At 37.8% G+C, this 23,164-nt stretch overlaps 1 protein-coding gene across 2 annotated transcripts in view; it reads right to left on the bottom strand.

Annotated features, from left to right (window-relative positions):
• LOC127880314 (uncharacterized) overlaps nucleotides 1-19,859 on the bottom strand; it is a 31,964-nt gene extending 12,105 nt beyond the window's left edge. Inside the window, exons 1-8 of one of the 2 annotated variants that reach the window (XM_052427686.1) lie at nucleotides 19,567-19,859; nucleotides 17,715-17,850; nucleotides 16,140-16,226; nucleotides 14,291-14,405; nucleotides 13,440-13,598; nucleotides 10,521-10,538; nucleotides 5,510-5,597; nucleotides 1,137-1,261 (exon numbers count right to left, since the gene is read on the bottom strand). In XM_052427686.1, coding sequence (XP_052283646.1) covers nucleotides 1,137-1,261; nucleotides 5,510-5,597; nucleotides 10,521-10,538; nucleotides 13,440-13,598; nucleotides 14,291-14,405; nucleotides 16,140-16,226; nucleotides 17,715-17,850; nucleotides 19,567-19,836 — 998 coding nt within the window. In that variant the 5' untranslated portion in view covers nucleotides 19,837-19,859. The remainder of the gene's footprint in view (nucleotides 1-1,136; nucleotides 1,262-5,509; nucleotides 5,598-10,520; nucleotides 10,539-13,439; nucleotides 13,599-14,290; nucleotides 14,406-16,139; nucleotides 16,227-17,714; nucleotides 17,851-19,566) is intronic. The other variant, XM_052427687.1, reaches the window with a different exon arrangement.
• Nucleotides 19,860-23,164: the final 3,305 nt, after the last annotated feature.

Genomic DNA, 23,164 nt, shown 5'->3' on the forward strand with positions numbered 1-23,164 from the left:
TATCTCACTTTTACATGTTTTTTATCTTACACAAGACACTTAATATTCACTCAGTTTTGAGGCTTACACAACTAACTATACTTTCACATAATTTTATAGCTTACACTATTACACATCGCTTTCTACTAATTGTGTTACACAACACACTACACTTTCCCTAGTTTTGTGGCTAACACACTACACTTTCACTAGTTTTGTGGCTAACACAACACACTACACTTTCACTAGTTTTGTGGCTAACACACTACACTTTCACGTTGAATGAGGGCTAACACAACACACAACACTTTCACTAGTTATGTGGCTAACACACTACACTTTCATGTAGTATGGGGGCTAACACAACACACAACACGGTCACTAGTTTTGTGGCTAACACACTACACTTTCACGTTGTATGGGGGCTAACACAACACACAACACATTCACTAGTTTTGTGGCTAAAAAACTACACTTTCACATAGTATGGGGGCTAACACAACACACCACACATTCACTATTTTTGTGGTTAACACACGACACTTTCACGTAGTATGGGACCTAACACAACACTTTCACTAGTTATGTGGCTAACACACTAAACTTTCACGTTGTATGGGGGCTAACACAACACACAACACTTTCACTAGTTTAGTGGCTAACACACTACACTTTCACGTAATATGGGGGCTAACACAACACTTCCACTAATTATGTGGCTAACACAATACACATTCACGTAGTATGGGGGCTAACACAACACACAATACATTCACCAGTTTTGTGGTTAACACACAACACTTTCACGCAGTATGGGGGCTTACACAACACACTACACTGTCACACAATGTTGTGGCAAACACTGCACTTTCATCTAGTATTCTGGCTTACACAACACACTACACTCCCAGTTCAACCTAGCTTTGGTACAGGTTCACCTAGTTTAGTTTCTTACACAATGTTCTATACTTTGAATCTAACATCAACAAACTGAATTACTGCGTACCACAGACTTATAACCCAGGAACCACATTTTCCTTTATTCATTAAAATACCAAGGATCAATACAAATCATTTACTAGTCCTCTTTAACAAAAATGTTTGCCCATTCTCATAGCCTACAGCCAATGTTTGCTCAATATGGTAAATATGTGTACCTCCATCTGCTGTTGAGGACAATGTCGTCTGAGAAGCCAAACTTCTGGAAGAACTCAACGGCTTCATTGTCAGCGTGGACAACCACCGCATCATAGTTTCCCACCACACGCGGCTCCACGATTTGCTGCAAAAAATCTGGGCTTAATGAATGTGCTTAAAGAATCATCACAGATTAGCTTGTGCAGGCTTATCAGGGATGACACTTTCCGCCTAGACTTGATTTTTGCTAAGCAGAGTCTCCACTTAAACTAAAAACACAAAACAAGCGGAAAGTGTCGTCCATGATTACCCTGCGCAGATTGAAGTGTCGTCCATGATTAGCCTGCACAGACTGAAGTGTCGTCCATGATAAGCCTGCGCAGACTGAAGTGTCGTCCATGATTAGCCTGTGCAGACTGAAGTGTCGTCCATGATTAGCATGTGCAGACTAAAGTGTCGTCCATGATTAGCCTGCGCAGACTGAAGTGTCGTCCATGATTAGCCTGTGCAGACTGAAGTGTCGTCCATGATTAGCCTGCACAGACTGAAGTGTCGTCCATGATTAGCCTGTGCAGACTGAAGTGTCGTCCATGATTAGCCTGCGCAGACTGAAGTGTCGTCCATGATTAGCCTGCACAGACTGAAGTGTCGTCCATGATTAGCCTGTGCAGACTGAAGTGTCGTCCATGATTAGCCTGTGCAGACTGAAGTGTCGTCCATAATTAGCCTGCGCAGACTGAAGTGTCGTCCATGATTAGCCTGCACAGACTGAAGTGTCGTCCATGATTAGCCTGTGCAGACTGAAGTGTCTTCCATGATTAGCCTGTGCAGACTGAAGTGTCGTCCATGATTAGCCTGCGCAGACTGAAGTGTCGTCCATGATAAGCCTGCGCAGACTGAAGTGTCGTCCATGATTAGCCTGCACAGACTGAAGTGTCGTCCATGATTAGCCTGTGCAGACTGAAGTGTCGTCCATGATTAGCCTGTGCAGACTGAAGTGTCGTCCATGATTAGCCTGTGCAGACTGAAGTGTCGTCCATGATTAGCCTGTGCAGACTGAAGTGTTGTCCATGATTAGCCTGCACAGACTGAAGTGTCGTCCATAATTAGCCTGTGCAGACTGAAGTGTCGTCCATGATTAGCCTGTGCAGACTGAAGTGTCGTCCATGATTAGCCTGTGCAGACTGAAGTGTCGTCCATGATTAGCCTGCACAGACTGAAGTGTCGTCCATGATTAGCCTGCACAGACTGAAGTGTCGTCCATGATAAGCCTGCGCAGACTGAAGTGTCGTCCATGATTAGCCTGCACAGACTGAAGTGTCGTCCATGATTAGCCTGCACAGACTGAAGTGTCGTCCATGATTAGCCTGTGCAGACTGAAGTGTCGTCCATGATTAGCCTGCACAGACTGAAGTGTCGTCCATGATTAGCCTGTGCAGACTGAAGTGTCGTCCATGATTAGCCTGCACAGACTGAAGTGTCGTCCATGATTAGCCTGTGCAGACTGAAGTGTCGTCCATGATAAGCCTGTGCAGACTGAAGTGTCGTCCATGATAAGCCTGCACAGACTGAAGTGTCGTCCATGATTAGCCTGTGCAGACTGAAGTGTCGTCCATGATTAGCCTGCACAGACTGAAGTGTCGTCCATGATTAGCCTGCACAGACTGAAGTGTCGTCCATGATTAGCCTGCACAGACTGAAGTGTCGTCCATGATTAGCCTGCACAGACTGAAGTGTCGTCCATGATTAGCCTGCACAGACTGAAGTGTCGTCCATGATTAGCCTGCACAGACTGAAGTGTCGTCCATGATTAGCCTGTGCAGACTGAAGTGTCGTCCATGATAAGCCTGTGCAGACTGAAGTGTCGTCCATGATAAGCCTGCACAGACTGAAGTGTCGTCCATGATTAGCCTGTGCAGACTGAAGTGTCGTCCATGATAAGCCTGCACAGACTGAAGTGTCGTCCATGATTAGCCTGCACAGACTGAAGTGTCGTCCATGATTAGCCTGTGCAGACTGGAGTGTCGTCCATGATTAGCCTGCACAGACTGTAGTGTCGTCCATGATTAGCCTGTGCAGACTGAAGTGTCGTCCATGATTAGCCTGTGCAGACTGAAGTGTCGTCCATGATTAGCCTGTGCAGACTGAAGTGTCGTCCATGATTAGCCTGCACAGACTGAAGTGTCGTCCATGATAAGCCTGTGCAGACTGAAGTGTCGTCCATGATTAGCCTGTGCAGACTGAAGTGTCGTCCATGATTAGCCTGCACAGACTGAAGTGTCGTCCATGATTAGCCTGCGCAGACTGAAGTGTCGTCCATGATAAGCCTGTGCAGACTGAAGTGTCGTCCATGATTAGCCTGTGCAGACTGAAGTGTCGTCCATGATTAGCCTGCGCAGACTGAAGTGTCGTCCATGATTAGCCTGCACAGACTGAAGTGTCGTCCATGATTAGCCTGTGCAGACTGAAGTGTCGTCCATGATTAGCCTGTGCAGACTGAAGTGTCGTCCATGATTAGCCTGTGCAGACTGAAGTGTCGTCCATGATTAGCCTGCACAGACTGAAGTGTCGTTCATGATTAGCCTGTGCAGACTGAAGTGTCGTCCATGATTAGCCTGTGCAGACTGAAGTGTCGTCCATGATTAGCCTGTGCAGACTGAAGTGTCGTCCATGATTAGCCTGTGCAGACTGAAGTGTTGTCCATGATTAGCCTGTGCAGACTGAAAGTGTCGTCCATGATTAGCCTGTGCAGACTGAAGTGTCGTCCATGATTAGCCTGTGCAGACTGAAGTGTTGTCCATGATTAGCCTGTGCAGACTGAAGTGTCTTCCATGATTAGCCTGTGCAGACTGAAGTGTCGTCCATGATTAGCCTGTGCAAACTGAAGTGTTGTCCATGATTAGCCTGTGCAGACTGAAGTGTCTTCCATGATTAGCCTGTGTAGACTGAAGTGTTGTCCATGATTAGCCTGCGCAGACTGAAAGTGTCGTCCATGATTAGCCTGTGCAGACTGAAGTGTCGTCCATGATTAGCCTGTGCAGACTGAAGTGTCGTCCATGATTAGCCTGTGCAGACTGAAGTGTCGTCCATGATTAGCCTGTGCAAACTGAAGTGTTGTCCATGATTAGCCTGTGCAGACTGAAGTGTCTTCCATGATTAGCCTGTGTAGACTGAAGTGTTGTCCATGATTAGCCTGCGCAGACTGAAAGTGTCGTCCATGATTAGCCTGTGCAGACTGAAGTGTCGTCCATGATTAGCCTGTGCAGACTGAAGTGTCGTCCATGATTAGCCTGTGCAGACTGAAGTGTCGTCCATGATTAGCCTGTGCAAACTGAAGTGTTGTCCATGATTAGCCTGTGCAGACTGAAGTGTCTTCCATGATTAGCCTGTGTAGACTGAAGTGTTGTCCATGATTAGCCTGCGCAGACTAAAAGTGTCGTCCATGATTAGCCTGTGCAGACTGAAGTGTCGTCCATGATTAGCCTGTGCAGACTGAAGTGTCGTCCATGATTAGCCTGTGCAGACTGAAGTGTCGTCCATGATTAGCCTGTGCAGACTGAAGTGTCGTCCATGATTAGCCTGTGCAGACTGAAGTGTCGTCCATGATTAGCCTGTGCAGACTGAAGTGTTGTCCATGATTAGCCTGCACAGACTGAACTTTTCACAGAACGAGGCTCATATAAATACCAGACAAACACGCAGCAAATTATTTATGTAACTGTCAACTTGGAACATATTTCTAAAATCTGACAGATGAAGGACCTTCAAAGTTGATACGTTAAATCTATTATGCTGATCCTACATTTTAAATGTTCATTAGCATCTGAATATCTTTATCATATTTCTTGGACACATACTAAAAAGGTGCAGTTTAATAACATCACATAGCTGCTCGGTTTTGACAAATTATGTATTGGTTTAAGGAGATCAGCTTTATTTCTGGATATTTAAAACAAATTGTGAAAAATGATACATCATTCAATCATACTTACTGACTATAGATAATTTCCAATAATACTTACTGATAACTATTTCTTTTCCATCATACTTACTTATTATAGATACTTAATAATCATACTTATGGATAATATAATAAGTACATTCCAATCATACGTATTGATAATAGGTACTTTCCAATTAGACTTACTGATACATGTTATAGGTACTTTCTAATCATACTTACTGATAATAGGTACTTTCCAATCATACTAACTGATAACAGGTACTTTCCAATGATACTTACTGATAATAGGTACTTTCCAATCATACTAACTGATAACAGGTACTTTCCAATGATACTTACTGATAATAGGTACTTTCTAATCATACTTACTGATGATAGGTACTTTCCAATCATACTTACTGATAACAGGTACTTTCCAATGCTACTTACTGATAATAGATATTTTCCAATACCGAAGTTCCTGCAACGTTTCCTCACACTGACCAGTGTCAAATGGATAACCCTGTCCCTGTGTTTGCTGTAATAAATATATAACCTGCACTAATATCTAAAATTCAATGGCCTTATGGTATAGTTTGTGTACAAAAGAAAGATCCCAACGCCACTGTTTGTTAAATGTAAACCTGATTTGTTACACTAAACAAGAACTATTCATACAAATGACGAGGTAATAATATTACATTAAAACAATGTAGGATTCCCTTCTATGATTTAAAACAAGGGACAAAATTGTCACAAAACCAGGTTTTCATTGTGAAAAAAAAATCTGATAAAGGGAGAAAACTCAAACTGAACTTTTGAAATGACCAAAAAAAATTAACCCCCTTTGTATTTTTTTTTTTTTTTTTAAATCTATTTTTAGTCGTGGCGACCTTGACATTGGAGATATTGACGTGATTCTTTCGTGGGACACACCGTCCCATGATGGTGAACAAATGTGCCAAATGATTTTAAAATCTCACAATGAATGACATAGTTATGGCCAGGACAAGCTCATTTATGGCCATTTTTGACCTTTGAACTCAAAGTGTGACCTTGACCTTGGAGATATCGACGTAATTATTTCGCGCGACACACCGTCCAATGATGGTGAACAAATGTGCCAAATAATTTTAAAATCTGACGATGAACGACATAGTTATGGCTCGGACAAGCTCATTTATGGCCATTTTTGACCTTTGAACTCAAAGTGTGACCTTGACCTTGGAGATATCGACGTAATTATTTCGCGCGACACACCGTCCAATGATGGTGAACAAATGTGCCAAATGATTTTAAAATCTGACAATGAACGACATAGTTATGGCCCGGACAAGCTTATTCCGCCAGCCCGCCAGCCAGCCAGCCCGCCCGCATTCGCCAATCTAATAACCAGTTTTTTCCTTCGTTAACAAATGCCCACAAAAATGGTTCTTTAGCTCACACACATTACCCAAGCATTTGTCAGCCTAGCATGTGCTGTAATTACACTACTCACAAGTTTATGAATCAGATGAAATAATGAAAGGCTTGTCAATTCTTAAGAAAATCTAATAAGTAAACCATATATAAGCCGCATCATGGGAATATGTGTGCAATGTCCAATTTAGCCAGTGTACGTATTATAGAATACATAAGAAACCGCGCAGTCTGGTCAGGAGCTATCTTACCCGCCATACATTTTCGTAAGTGGTCTCATAAGCAGACAAGGAAGCCAATGACAAGACTGCGTGGAGGCACAGGCTGGTCTAAAGCTACAATGGCCCCATAGGACTTAAGACCCATTTTCACAGGATGCAGTTCATATGCATCATCATTTTGAAAATATATTTATGGATAATGGTCAGTGTCAGATGAATGTTTGTGAGCCATACAAGTTTTCAACTGAAACTGTTTAACACAACAGAAATCAAACATATGATTCAACTGCCTAACCATTTAACTCTTTCAGTGCTGGAACCGAAGTTTGAAGGCCTTTGCAAACAGTTTGGATCCAGATGAGACGCCACAGAACGTGGCGTATCATCAGGATCAAAACTGTTTGCTATTCTGATAGTATTCTTTGAAAAAAATCAAAGAAAATGCTAATTTTAGAAATTCAGCAGACGACAAATATCCCAGCATGCAAAGGGTTAAAGAACAAACGTTGATGTGAGTGGCTTTTAACATTATACTAATTATTTAAAGAGAAAAAACATGTTAAATTCATCGGAATTTTGATGTTTTCTTTCCATTTTGTAACTATTTCCATACTGAATAGCATTAAAATATTGGAAAGAAGAAGTAAAACAGTCATCCACAGTTGATACCATCATCATGATGGCAGGCAAAATAACATATATCACACCACTACTATAAAAACACTGTGGGGGAAATGGCAGCTACACAAACGTTGACTATGACTAAGATTATCTCTAGTCTATTTAGATGACACACATTTCACAGCTGTCTTTCAATGCAGTAGCTTATATTATATTCAATTGTGCATGTACATAGAGAATATTATGTTAGTTTTTGATAAAGATCAAGTTTATCATGCGAGGCTTAGAACCAATGTAGCGCCAGGCTTGCCGAGCGCTGACATGGTTCGTGCCGAGCATGATAAACTTGATCTTTATCCAAAACTCACATAATACTCTATTTATCCTATTATTTTGTGGTCGTTTATCGTTCAAAAAGAGTAAAACTACTTTCAAATTCAAAGAAACAGCGCTGGTTTTCCAAGTTGATTCCGAAATGTTTGTTTACTTCAACGTCATCATTTGCTATGACGTCACATTGAAACATATAGTGTTCTTAACATAGAGATCGGAAAACCATGGTCTAAAAATAGCGATAGTATAAAGCCCATGTTTATACGATCGTTGTTATACTATCGATTTTCCTCTGGTAATAGGATAAATCTGATTTTCATGTTTGTAAACTATAGAAATCTAAAAATATTTAATATAATAACTTTTCTGTTCTTGAAAAAAAGTAAAACTGCTAAAAGATTTACGTTTCGGGGCAGGCATTTGACAGTTAGTTTTTCTACATTCACAATTATTTAAGACTGGGAGTTTCAGTTCAGTGAAATGGACAGTTTAGAGGATGTATGGTGATCATCCTATGGCACAATTTGGGAGTTTCAGTTCAGTGAAATGGACAGTTTAGAGGTTGTACGGTGATCATCCTATAACACAACTATTTGTTAGTGACACACACACACAAATCCAGGACGGTGCTGCTTTTGAATTTGAACAGTAAAAAAATAATTATATCTGAATAGAATATTGTACACACATTGGAAATGTATTAGTAATTTGTTAGAAATAAAAAGAATTTTTAATTATTATAGAAGAACTAAAACTAGAGCTTTGTCACAGACGTGACAAATACCCCCACATGCCGCATTGACACATAATATTTTGCATGTCGTCTTCACAAAAAACAACAAACACCATGCTTGATTTTTTTAAACGCACTAAGTGACCCCTTGACCTAGTTTTTGACCCAGAAAGGCCCATGTTCTAACTTGGCCTTAAGATCATCTCCATAAAACTTCTGACCAAGTTTGGTGAAGATTGGATGTAAACTACTTGAATTAGAGAGCGGACACCATGCTGAATGTTAAAAAACGCACTAAGTGACCCGTGACCTAGTTTAAGGCCCGGAAAGGCCCATGTTCAAACATGTCCTAGAGATCATTAAGATAAAACTTGTGACCAAGTTTGGTGAGGTTTGGATGAAAACTACTTGAATTAGAGAGCGGACAACATGGTGAGGTTTAAAACGCACTAAGATACCCCGTGACCTAGTTTTTGACCCGGCATGACCCATATTCAAACTTGACCTAGACATCATCTAGATACAACTTCTGACCAAGTTTGGTGAAGATTGGATGAAAACTACTTGAATTAGAGAGTGGACAAAATTGTGATGTTTAAAACACACTAAGTGACCCGTGACCTTGTTTTTGACCCGGCATGACCCATATTCAAAATTGCCCTAGACATTATCAAGATACAGCTTCTGACCAATTTTGGTGAAGATTGGATAAAAACTACTTAAATTAGAGAGCGGACAACATGGTGAGGTTTAAAACACACTAAGTGATCCTGTAACCTAGTTTTTGACCCGGCATGGCCCATGTTCGACATTGACCTACACATCATCTAGTTACAACTTCTGACCAAGTGTGGTGAAGATCAGACTTAAACTACTTGAAATAGAGAGCAGAAACCATGCTCAATGTGTAAAACATACTAAGTGACCCTGTGACCTAGTTTTTGATCTGGCATGGCCCATGTTCGAACTTGGCCTTCAGATCATCTAGATAAAATGTCTGACCAAGTTTGGTGAAGATTGGATGAAAACTATTTGAATAAGAGAAAGGACTCCGTGCTGAATGTTAAAAAACGCACTAAGTGACCCCATGACCTAATTTTTGACCCGGCAAGGCCCATGTTCGAACTTGGTCTTAAGATCATCTAGATACAACTTCTGACCAAGTTTGGTGAAGATCGGATGAAAACTACTTGAATTAGAGAGCGAACAACATGCTGAATGTTTAAAACGCACTAAGTGACCCCATGACCTAGTTTTTGACCCGGCAAGGCCCATGTTCAAACTTGGCCTAGACATCATGTAGATACAACTTCTGACCAAGTTTGGTGAAGATCGGATGAAAACTACTTGAATTAGAGAGCGGACACTTAATATGGACCGACAGACAGACCGACAGACAGACCAACCGACCGACAGACAGACAAGTTCACTCCTATATACCCCCTTGAACTTTGTTTGTGGGGGTATAAAGATAATTACATGTATTCTAATTATATACCATATTTCTGCATTAGCACCTCATTTCATCGTTTTATTTTATTTCTAAATATGGAATTCACCCCACCCCCAAACACATACAACCAGTGATTTATAAAACTTGGTCTTATTCCAAGAAGTGGGATTCAGACATGATATTATTATTATCGTTCCATTAAAGCAAACTATGATGAAACAACAAGATTTTCATATTTAATAAACATGATAAGGCTATGTTAATTTGCATGGCAAAAAAGGAACTGCTTTGTTCAAGCAAAGATTTTACAAGACTACAACTGACTATTCCCTTGTGTTTGTTAAACCCAGTTGGATATATACATTGTGTGTGTGTCATGGATCATGTTTTTATGTAAAAACTGTCTGATTTTATTAATAAGCAATTAAATGCTTATTATAAGATTGATTTTAAAAGGGATAAATAAGCAATTCAACAAACAACATATTTTGCCCAAGATGATAAGAATAGAAGACACTCACATAAAGAAATACAGTCCTCAACTAGTAATGAGAAACACCACAATAATATGGAGTTCAGGATATTGCTGCTAAACAATTTAGAAAACAACTGAAGAAATATGGTAGTTTTGAGGCAGAAGATTCACAACCTATGGTGGAAAACAAGAAAACATGACCAGACCTTCTCCCTTTGCTCTGCCTAGTAAAAAGGAAACAATTCTAAATATTAATTGTAGTCATGATATATATACATAGAGAATGTATTTAGCTTTATACAGCAATATGCTATATATTTATGTATTATATAAGTGCCATTAGCAATTAGCAACATGCCCAGAACAGTCATATTGTTTAATGCAATCATAAATGTTTCTATATGGGTATTAATTACATCAACAAGAGCTGTCACCATAGGATGACATATGCCCCCTGTAAACGCTTTGATAGAAGTTATGAGCATTTTTAGAAACCTAAACGCAGATTTCGAAACCTAAACGCGGACCCTAAGTTCAAGGTCAAGGTCACAGGGGTAAAAAATGTTGTGCCTATGGAAAGGCCTTGTCCATATACACATGGGTTAAAAAATGTTGTGCCTTTGGAAAGACCTTGTCCATATGCACATGCATACCAAATATGAAGGTTATATCTCAAGGGACATAGAAGTTATGAGCATTTTCCGAAACCTAAATGCAGATTTCGAAACCTAAACGCGGGCCCTAAGTTCAAGGTCAAGGTCACAGGGGTAAAACATTTTGTGCGTATGGAAAGGCCTTGTCCATATGCACCTGCATACCAAATATGAAGGTTATATCTCAAGGGACATAGAAGTTATGAGCATTTTTCGAAACCTAAACGCAAAGTGTGACGGACAGATGGACGGACAGTGCGATCACTATATGCCCTCCTTCGGGGGCATAAAAACAATCATATCTCTAAGAAACAAATGCAAGAAAAGCAGAGATGAAATGACTTCAACTTGTACATAAAATACAACACAAATACAATGTTACAGTAAACATGTGCTCCTGAAGATTTGGTTCATTATGTATTGGCAGAGAGTTTAGTAGGAAACAAACCAATACTACATGCATCAAGCAATATCACTGTTAGTTTACAATATGCTGAGGTACATGTACTGTTTTGACCCCAAAGTGTGATCCTGACCTTAAATGAACTTCCATTTGAATCAAAAGAAAATTTACAAAGAGCAATAAATTTAAAAGATAGAGGTATGTTGCTTTTTCTGCACTTCATCTCCAAGCTCTTGATCAATACATGAAATTTCATTCAATCCATTCAATACTTTCAGAGTTATGCTCCACACAAGAAAGCAATCATATTTAAAAAAGCAAATGGCAATAAACCCATATAAACTGATAAGATAGTTCTCTTACTTGGCACTTCCTGTAAATGTCCTCATTAAATGTACACAGTTTTACTCAAATACCTTCAATAAAAAGCGTGTTTTGCTCCACACAAGAAAATTTACTAAATGACAATAACTCTACAAATCCTGAAGAGATACTTGTATATGATTTTTGTACACAGCACAGCCCTTTAAAAGTCCTATACATGTTTCGTCTCATTGTGAGTTTGCTTTAATACTCTCATCGTGAGTTTGCTTTAATACTCTCATTGTGAGTTTGCTTTAATACTCTCATTGTGAGTTTGCTTTAATACTCTCATTGTGAGTTTGCTTTAATACTCTCATTGTGAGTTTGCTTTAATACTCTCATTGTGAGTTTGCTTTAATACTACCCTAGTAATGGTCCGCACAAGAAGCTTGATGGGCTTACAGACAAAAGGACATAAAAACACATTATTTTCTTTTGAGAAGTTTATGTATCCATAAAAACTAAGGATCCTACTTTTTTATTGAAACTAATGATGTAATATGGAATTTAGCACACACAAAAATGGATCAATTTTAGCACGGAATTTACATGAATCTATATGACATATTATTATACCTCACTTCTTCATTTCCCTAAATAGTGTATTCAAAATGCAGTGTGAAACATTAAAGAAATAGTAAACTCCAAAGAGGGCCCAATGACATAATGGTTACCTGTCTGGTCACTATGCCATTGCACCCCATGTGAATTTTCCTATTTCTTACATGGTACCAACATACCGGTATTCATCATGTGATTCTACCAGTGTCTCATTAGCAATTTAAAAACAAGAAATGTGTTTGTCAGAAACACAATGCCCCCTACTGCGCCGCTTTGATACATGTTTTTTTAACATTTTACCTTGAAGGATGACCTTGACCTTTCACCACGCAAAATGTGCAGCTCCATAAGATACACATGCATGCCAAATATCAAGTTGCTATGTATAGGGACATAGAAGTTATGAGTTATTTTTCAAAACCTAAACGCGAAACATATACCCAAAGTGTGACGGAAAGACGGACAGACGGACGGACGGTCCGATCACTATATGTCCACCTTTGGGGGCATAAAAATTGACAAACATTATAGATCTCCAAGCTCCAAGTCAGTTCTAATCTGGAATATATTTACACATTGAATATGTTTCATATAAAATATAAGACTTTTTAAATAATTTTAAATAACATTTTTTGGTTTAAAACAATCACCAGTGTTAACATAAAAATACAAACAACACAGTGAAACTGTGTGTAACCCTGGCGGTCAGGTCAAAATTATATTGCACGTTCTGTCCATACATGATATTTAGCAAGTGATGTCCGTATTTAGCATAGGCTGTCCTTATAAAAATAGTGAAAAGAATATATTCCTGAGTGCTTCTTTCGCATTTTACAGATAAAGACCATTTAAGATAATGAATGACAAACTTATGGGTGGAACAATATTTGAGTTTGTTGCCTTTGTTTCAGTGTTTGTAAACACTAGACAAAAATATTACACTGCCTGCACGATGGCCTTTGCTAAATTTTTTTTATTTTTCAGAATGACCAAATTCGCCTTAGACCTCAAGGAATACAACATTTGTGTAAATATAACATAATTTTTTTACACATTTTCTTTAAATCCCATATAAAGTAACATCACATGTAGATATAAGATGCACACATATCCTCTTGCTCTCCCCCACACAAATTCCTACGTACACATATTTCTTCTCAAAGGTGGCACACCCAACGATCCTGCTCTCCACACCGACCATGTCTGAAGTGATTGGTCCCTCACACGTGCGCCGAGCCTTGCGTCGGTCAGCTACAATGGCGATGAATGCGTTGATACCCTTAGAAAAATCCTCTTCTGTTGTACTGAAATACAGCATTGTTAAGAAAGCAAATCAGCCGCATTCTTTGAAAGGAGAGGTTTAATGCATGTGCTTATAGTGTTATCACGGACGACACTTTACGCCCTAACAGGTTTTTTGCTAAGAAAAGACTTCTTTACAAGAAATCTATCATAAAAGCGGAAAGTGTCATCCCTGATCAGCCTGTGAAGACTGCACAGGCTAATCTGTGATTACACTATACGCACAGTTAAAACCTTTTACTCACAGAGCACAGCTCAAATAGGTTAGCGATTAATTCAGATATATTTATGTAGCAAGGCTCATTTTAGACTTAAGTCAACAAATAAAGAATATTCTTTACACTATTTTGTCCTATTAGTGTAATAAAATCCATAATGACACTCAATTTTATTCATTTAACTACACCATACTCCATTATGAACAATTCACTTCTAAAAAAACAAAATTTAAAGCCTGCATATATTCAAAAGCAGATCATGATTTCTTGGTTCCAAGTATATTCTTAAGTCTAAGATTGTGTTGATGAATTAAGGACCTGGTATTCTTTTTATCCCATCATTAGTGCAATTTCCTGTCTTGATATTGCAAATTAACAGAAAAAATGATAAAAACACCTAAAATATCAAATTATGACACCATGAAAATAAAGAAGGTAACAAATCACTATCTCTTCTCTACAAGGTTACAACTCACTCTTCCTCCTCTTCCTCCCCCTCCTCTGACTCTGTGTCGCTGTAGACCTCATTAAACTTGCTGGGTGTTGCCTCCTCCTCCTCATATACATCCTCATCTCCACAGATTTCACTGTCTGAAAACAACCACATACAATGTGTTGACAATATCCTGGCCATCAACAGACAATATTTAGCTAATCAGACATTCCAAACCATCGGCTCAAAAACTTCAACTGCCAGTTAAGTTAACATTCTGTTAACTTAAGACCCAATTAGAATTTTTTCAAAAGCAACAATAGTTCCGCGTTCGGAGATATATGCCCCCCACCCCAAACAGGGCTTTGAACTAGTGACTCCAATTTCAATAGGGGTAATCTACTGTCCAAGGCCAATGCACATGTGAAGTATCAAGCCAATCGATCAATTTGTTAATAAGTTATTGATCGGAAACGATTTTCACACTTATTGTGACAGTGACCTTGACCTTTGACTTAGTGACCCCTATTGAGATAGGGGTCATCTACTGTCCAAGGCCAATGTACATGGTAAGTATCAAGCCAATTGGTCAATTGGTTGGCCAGTTATTTATTGGAAAGGATTTCACACTTATTATGACAGTGACCTTGACCTTTGACTTAGTGACCCTCATTTTAAACTGGCTCATCTACTGTCCAAGGCCAATGCACATGAGAAGTATCAAGCCAGGGGTTGATTTGTTGACAAGTTTTGATCAGAAACAATTTTCACAGGTATTGTGACAGTGACCTTGACCTTTGACCTAGTGACCCAAATTTCAATAGGGGTCATCTACTGTCCAATGCCAATGCACATTTGAAGTAACAAGCCAATTGGTTAATTCGTTGACAAGTTATTGATCTGAAACAATTTTCATACTTATTGTGACAGTGACCTTTGACCTACTAATCCCAATTTCTAAAGGGGTCATCTACTGTCCAAGGCCAATGCACATGTAAAGTATCAATCAATTCGTTGCCGAGGTATTGATCAGAAATTAACTGGTCTATGGACCGACAGACCGACATCAAGCAAAACAATATACCCCCTCTTCTTCGAAAGGGGGCATAATAACGATATTAAACATATGTAAATTATTTAAGCATACAATTCTTTAATTTAAATTAATACATATTAGAGAGTTAACAATTAAGTCACATAACAAACTTGATCCAAAAATGAATGGCTGTTAGCTCAAGTGAACAATAAGATCCCATTTAAACATTTATCATAAGACAAGATCCCATTTAAACATTCATCATAAGACAAAATCTCACTTAAACATAAACCGTAAGACAAGATTACACTTAAACATGCATCATAAGACAAGATCCTAGTTACACATTCATCATAAGACAAGATCCTAGTTAAACATTTATCATAAGACAAGATCCCAGTTAAACATTTATCATAAAACAAGATCCCAGTTAAACATTCATTATAAGACAATATCCCAGTTAAACATAGATCATATGACAAAATCCCACTTAAACATTCATCAAAAGACAAGAAGAGCCAATGTCATGCATTGATACTTTTTTTTAAACCTGCATGTTCATTTAACAATAATGTAAAAAAGATAGGATTAACCTTTTATCTCTCAGATACCAATTTTGATGCGATTGTAGTCCTATAGAAAATTAAATTTCAGACCTTTCATAATAGATTTAGGTTTTAAATGTTTCATTTTCTTACCTAAGATACTGATGAGCGGCAAACAGCATAAAACCTGTACCCTGTTTTTATGCTGGTTGCATATAAGTATTTTCACTTTGTTTCTGAGCAGGAAACTGTTAATTTTCCTACCATGCTAAATCTTGCCCCGTGTTCATGTTCTCAGTGTAAGTAAATACCTTTCACACTGGCCTCCTCATCCTCCGGCTCATCTTTCTCTTCTTTCGGCTCCAAACCTCGACGTGATTCATACTCGTCAATAGTTTCTGAAACGCAACAGATTTATCAGCATCTTTATTTAATAAATAATAAACCAATATACAAATGTAAAATATACTAACATTTTACCATTTAAAGTTAGCACATGTTTGACATTCAACAAATTTAGTTCACTCTCCATAGTGCAAAAGATAATTGAACGCATAAATATGGCTGTACCAGAATAGTGTAGACAGTTAACAGAGTTGTGTTATTGGGCCCATAATAATTACCAAATTTTAACAGAAATATCTTGAACCGTTGTTGCATTTTGAGCAAAAATATGAGCTATGAAATTCATGTACATTAAGAAATACAAGGTGTTTAATCAACACGGGGTGATGACACAAAATAAAAATATATAATAAAATTCAGTATAGTTTAACTAAAATGTTGTTTAATATAGCAAATTGCAATTATAAGATATAACTGACTTTAAATATCACAAACAGCTTTGGCATGTTGCAAAAGGCCATTTTGAAAAGTACTTCTATATGAACTTTAGCGGGTTTGAACATGTCTTGAGTTTTTTATATGGACGCACCTCAATGGATGTAAAAAATGGCGACAACAGCAGGATGTGCCACGCAGATGATAATTAGTGAGAGCAGGTCGATTTAAATATGACATATACACATTTGTTTAATTTTATAAAACAAACATTAAATTTACAATAGTGTAAAGAGCTTTTGAACAAGTGAAACAAACAATTTACAAACCAAAGAACTTATAAGCAGGGTCTGAACTCCAGAGGACCATAATGATAAACTATAAATAGAGGAAACATAAGGAATAACAACTTTTTACGCTTGATGATTCGATAAATCGCTACTATTGTGGGTTCAGATTGATCGCCTACACAATTTATTTAAATATGTTATTTCATTATGATAACATTGCCAAAAAAGGGGTATAACGCCCACAATCAGTAAGTCAACAACATCGTTTTTACTTCAAACATAATATGTTTTTTTGACGTTTGGGTAGGAGATGATGTTTGCATGACCAGGTTGAAGACAGAATGGTAGTGGTATCATTTGAGTTTATTTTGTTTTGTTATAGTAAGCAATCTTTCGTTGGAAGTTAGCATGAAATCTACACATCGTCTTTTCAACCAGACACAACTTATTATGCTCCCTGTCTGTCATTCTGCCCCAAAGCTTTAAACTTGGTCATAACCTTTGCAATATGGAAGATAGCAACTTGATATATCTCATGGAGCTGCACATTTTGAGTGGTGAAAGGTCAAGGTCATCCTCCAAGGTCAAAGGTCAAATATATGGCTTCAAAGCAGCACAATAGGGGGCATTGTGTTTCTCAAACACAGCTCTTGTTTTTATTAAAAAAATCTTACCCTGTTGCAATGCTTTGAGATACCACATTTTAACAGATGTTGAATCTATTATTTGGACTTCTCATATGAATAATTGATATAAACTTTGTATAGCCTATATATTTATTTGCTACCAGTGTCTCATATTAGAAGTGCTGGTTACCATGGAGATCTCTGATGAGGATGATGGTACGTGCCCACTTCTCACAGACAGTAGAGTACAGGACATCTGGGGTCATCTCTGATAGAGAGACATCATAGAGGCCAACCACTGCATGCAACAGTTCACGATTTGACATCTGAAAGACATGTTATGAATAAAAAAACAAAAACAAGCTTTTACAACAATGACAATACCAATAAATGTAATTATGACTGCTCATATGTATCATTTTTCTAATAATTTTAATCAACTATTAAAAATACTTAACATGTATTAATCCTGTATTTAAAAACTCTGATGTCATTCCCTTAGCACAACATATTGCCCTTGTTTTCATATATATAAATATATGACCATTAAAATACATCTTTTAATATTTCATGTACGAGTTATTGTATTATGTACCGGTACATCATTTGTATGCCTGCACTGTAATTGTCATTTTCCTCTAGTCTCTTAAATGCTCGCTTCAGGTATTGATTAATGCCTTTATTAAGGCCATGTGCTAAATATGTAATTCTCTTACCCCAATTTAAAAGGCTTTTCATGAGATAGCTCGCGTCCTATTCCTTTAATACAACGAGGCATGTCACATAATGCATAATGCACTTACCCCTTAAACTATTCCAAAATTTTATATTTTCTTTGCAACAAATGTTTTAACCCTAAATTTGATTTAATACATGAAACAGAAGTTGCAATTGCTTTTGAACCAGGCTTAGCAGTGAATTACAATGACAGAGCCAGGCACAATATCATCCAATCAACAACAACAACTACGCTTTGACAAATGTTAATAAATGAAAAATACTTACTCATTCTGATTGTATTGGAATTAGTTTTTAGGGTAAGTGGTTGCATATGCATGCATTATGTGACATGCCTCGTTGCTTTGAAGGAATAGGACGCGAGCTATAGATTAAGGGGAGAAATCTAAAAAATATTGTTTGAAAGTCTGTCGAAGATTTATTTGTGCGGACAAATGGGCTAGAAATATTGCTTGGTTATGGGCCGACTGTGAGTAAACGGCTGGACAGATTTCTTTGAAGTAATTTTTTTTTAAAGTTATTCAGTTGCCCATAAGAGGACCAAGGGATGCTTTGGATTAAAGCTAGTTTTGACATTTTTGCGGCCTCAAAGACAGGTATATGATAAATTCTAGTTTATGACCTAGGCAGGGCTTTTTTTCCTCCTTTGGGACCCGCCGAAAATCAGCCCTTTCCCCGCGGGATTTTTTCCCCTCAGCAGGTAAATTTTCCCCCAGACTTCATTTTTTTCCCCGAATTTTTTTTTTTTTTTTTTTTTTTAAACTTTAAATACATAAGTTAACCTGTTCCAGTGTAGAAAATATAGCATATTGCATAATTAGATTATCTGTTGCCTTGAATTTGTTTTAAAAACAGCAAAATATGTTGAATAGATTATTTAAGACTTTCCTTATTTCCCCCAAAATCCGGCGTTTCGTGTGATTTTTCACCCCAACGTCCAGCATTTCGCGCTATTTTTTTTCCGCTCAAAAAAGGCCAGGCCCATTCCCCAAAATCAGATAAAAAAACCTGCCTTGTTATGATTCCAATATCAAAGGGTGGGATTTTTTTTTGCATGGCTCTTTGAAGATTTTTCTCTCATTAAACATGATTTTATATATTTATTTGAATATAATGGGCTCCTGGGCCCATATACTAATTAGGGTATGTTACTTCCACCTGTGATTTAAGTTAGTTCTGCATTAAAAAGCACTGGTGTGACTGTCACAAGTAACTGCAACATGTTAAAACAGGAAGATAAAAAGGTGATTTGGGTCTAACGTCATGGGCAAAAATTTACTTAAATAATTGACGATATATAATACCCCCGGTATAATTCCGTGCTCCTTATTGTCCGCATTGCTTCCAACCGTTTCCAACTGCAAAATTCTCCTGAAATCTACAATCACGGCGTAGCCGGAAATTTTTTCTCCTTTCTTGTTTGTAAATGTCTGTCTCTCGGATAACTGTGCTCCGGGTCTAGTGAAAAATTCGTGATCCATTTCGATGTGATGCTCGGCCTGATGTTTGGCTGCATCTTCCTTTTTATCTTTGATGGCAGGTACTGGTTGCGTTTCACCTTTATCGTCCGCCATGATGTAAACAAATAAGCTCCGCACTGAATCCAAGGGAGTTAATAACTGCGGTTGCATACCACTATAACAATTATGTTAAATCAATATTTTCTCATGGGGAGAAGGGTGGGGCAAAACAGCTATCTAAACATTCACTTCATGTAAAAGATGACAAAAGTGAAAAGCATTTTTAAGTACACTAGATATATAATAATAATAATAATAATAATAATAATAATAATAATAATAATAATAATAATAATAATAATAATCAATGGGGCTCGATTGGTCACTGTCGGCTCGGGTACTACTTAAATGTACCCCGGGTACTCTTAAATATACTTAAATGTACCCCGAGAACGGAAAAAATACTGAAACGTTCCCGGGAATTCTCATGTTAAATTGGTCGTTATCGGCTTTTTTTTCCAAATTAATTATGTTCATATTTATGTCAATATTATGTAAAATGGACTATATATGATCGAAAATCTTACTAAAAAACATGTCGAGGCAGGTTTTGTTCAAAGATAGAAAAGTCGTAATCCATAACGCGTTTTACGACATCGGATGTTGGACGGGAATAAAACTGGGATACAGTCTAAAATGTCCGGATACGTGTTCGTATATTTTCCATACCCGGGGTGCATTTAAGTATACTTAAGAGTACTCGGGGTACATGTAAGTAGTACCTGAGCCGACAATGACCAATCGAGCATCAATGGGCAATTTTAAGGATACGCATGTTGTGTATTATATATATAAATGCGATAAAACAAGAAACGGTGGTTGTTAAACATTGATAGAATGTTCATTAAAAGTGTGTGTCTAGGGACCTACTTTATTTGGCGTGTCTTGTTTGTCAAGGGTATTATTACTGCATTTTTATTTGAATATCCGCTTGAAGGCACTTCGTCCTTTTAAAGCACTGACCGCATGTTTTAAGTATGCGACACTGGCGAATTTATTAAGTGCCGCTTTGTTTTTTATGCATGACAATACCTTGCAGTGACTGGTTTTTAGGCATCGTAATGGATGGGCCATTTGTGATATTCCGTATACCATCACAATACTGAAGTCATGACTGTTCGTAATTTTTCAAAATAACTGATATTATTTGAAATAAATTAATTTTAAAAATGACAAAACATTTGTAGAAAGCTCACTACATCCTGATATAAACAAAATGGTAAGGTGTATGGTTTCGCGAATGTTGTATATGTGCTTATCTGGGGCGTTTTCTAAATTAAGACCTATTAGGTCTTTGAAATTAATCGTTTCATCTATAGTACAATCTGATAATTTGTTGTTGTTGTTTTTTCAATTAGTGAAGTTTCTATCTTTTAATGACTGAATAAACTGCTTACGAAATTAGAAAAGTTAACTTTTTAAGATAAGAATGAAAGAACTTGTCTACCTTAAAAAATCATACAGTGTCAGTGACAAAAATTAGCGTATACGCATCCGTTATGGGTCTCGACCATTCGATCTTCGTAAGCGAACGCCATAACGGTGACTGTATATACGGTAGTATTGTTTTATGCATTTCAATGCGAAATATATGACGTAGTTCTTTCAACCATGTCAAACTTTGTCGAAATGGGATTACGATAAAGTGAAAATGTGTCGGGTTTCTTTTTAATAACCATTCATAGATTCACTTTTATTTATATAAAACGTTTTGCGGGCATGTCATCAGTAATCGATTGGATTTTACTAACAAAACACGAGAAAACTTCCTGATCACTGTGGTCGATCACTGTGGTAGTTGATCCAGTGTACATCTTCAATCGGTCGTCGGGCTCTGACAGTTACTTGGCACCAGTGTATAATCAAAGTTATATTCACTGATTATTCCACGAGTGCCAAATAATGAGCAGAGTGTCATGTTCGCAAGTCGAGAATAGGTGTTTTCTGTTTCCTGGGCTCCGGATCCGTCATTTTTGGGGAATAGTATCTTTACCCACACTTTTCGAAACGATTCCATCCTGTGGTTGGGTAACCAGTCACATCTCTAAGCGGAGGTTTACACTTAATTAAACGGGGCAGAGACGCTACCAGTAATCCCCGTATAGATGGATATACGATGCAAGTTTAAGCAATGTATATTACCCCAATATGATTTTTATCTTGAATTAAATGAAAATACATGTATATTTAACACATATTTCGGAAACATAAATATTTTGTTTGATACTTGCCTCCAGTGAGATTTGAACTCGCGGCTACAAAAATTGCTTGCTAAAATCAGTGTGTTACGTCGCTACACTACCGTTGTCAAAACGGCGCACGCGTATAGAGATACATAATTTATAACGATTTTATTACTACTACGGATTTTCCTGCGTGTTTTAAGCAATCATGTAATAAATACGTATGACAAAATATATGAGCCGCGCTCTGTGAAAAAGAAGTTCAATGCATGTGCGTAAAATGTCGTCCCAGATTAACCCGTGCAGTCCGCACGACACTTTCCGCTTAAACTTGATTTTTGTGAACAAGAGACTTTCTTTTAACGAAAAATATCATAAAAGCGGAAAGTGTCGTCCTTGATTAGCTTGTGAGGACTGCACAGGCTAATCTGGGACGGCACTTTACACACATGCATTAAACCCCATTTTCTCAAATCACGGCTCATATTTACTTAACACTTTCACATACGTGTACATGTAAAACGTATTGTTATTGAAGCCGACAATGTGTTGAGGTTTCAATTTGTCCATTGTTCGACGCATTAAATTAGACAGCCAGAATATTAGTTTACACTCATACATAACTTAAGATGATATCATACTTAATAAAAATTATTTCTGAGCAGGAATGATACTGGCACATATTAAACAGCAATACACTTGAATACCTGTACACTTTAAAATACCGATACACTCGGAAAAGCGGTACATGTAAATGGTAGTACTCTCGAAAATACAGCTACAGAAACACAGCATCCGCCGCTCCATTGTGTCGTTCCAGGACGTGTATGGGTCGAAAAAGGCCGTCAATGAATATTGATAATTGTAGCAGCGGTGTGTAGATTATCCCGTACAACATATGATCGGCGGGCCAATTGTTCCATTTATTAGCTCCATTAATATTTCATAGGCATAACAATGTGCTAAGCGTATTCGCCTAGACGTATTTCCTTGTACCCGGCTGATTTTATGCATATTAATATGCGCGTGGTCCCCGAGGTATGGTGCAAACTAGCGATCTGGAACTGAATTTTATAAATATGAAACAAAACAAGCAAAGTTAAGGCACCTTATAACTTTTAAACAATAAGCAATGCATTATCACCAAAAAATAGACATTTACCCATGTCGTGAAGGTAAATGAAAGTACGGAATCGATA

This window comes from Dreissena polymorpha, chromosome 4, assembly GCF_020536995.1.
Source record: "Dreissena polymorpha isolate Duluth1 chromosome 4, UMN_Dpol_1.0, whole genome shotgun sequence".
In the NCBI taxonomy this organism is placed as follows: Eukaryota; Metazoa; Mollusca; class Bivalvia; order Myida; family Dreissenidae; genus Dreissena; species Dreissena polymorpha.